Source organism: Fukomys damarensis, unplaced genomic scaffold (genome assembly GCF_012274545.1).
Source record: "Fukomys damarensis isolate Sample0158 unplaced genomic scaffold, DMR_v1.0_HiC HiC_scaffold_15, whole genome shotgun sequence".
Classification (NCBI taxonomy): domain Eukaryota; kingdom Metazoa; phylum Chordata; class Mammalia; order Rodentia; family Bathyergidae; genus Fukomys; species Fukomys damarensis.
In genome coordinates, this window is record NW_022900927.1 from 61,469,099 (window position 1) to 61,469,331 (window position 233).

Here is a 233-nt window from a genome sequence, read left to right on the forward strand (position 1 = left end):
CCACTTGTTGGCGATGGACGCGTGCCGGATCAGCGGGCTGTCGCCGTACGAGCCCTCCACGGCCCTGGGGGCGATGCCCGCGAAGCTGAAGTACGGCAGCCGCTCGCCCTTGGGGAGGATGTAGTGGGTCTGGTTCGGGAGAAGGGTCACCTTGTACAGCTCGTGAAAGTGGTCTGGGGAGGCAAGGAGGCTCCTTACGAGTCCAAACAGGACCGCGGGGAGCCGCCACCGGG

General features: G+C 66.5%; 1 protein-coding gene across 1 annotated transcript in view; it reads right to left on the minus strand.

Annotated features, from left to right (window-relative positions):
• Positions 1-233, minus strand: part of Gnptab (N-acetylglucosamine-1-phosphate transferase subunits alpha and beta) — a gene marked incomplete at its 5' end in the record, with an annotated part of 19,054 nt that overhangs the window by 6,583 nt on the left and 12,238 nt on the right. Inside the window, 1 exon segment of the mRNA XM_010631398.2 lies at positions 5-228. Within this exon segment, the coding sequence (XP_010629700.1) occupies positions 5-228 (224 nt within the window).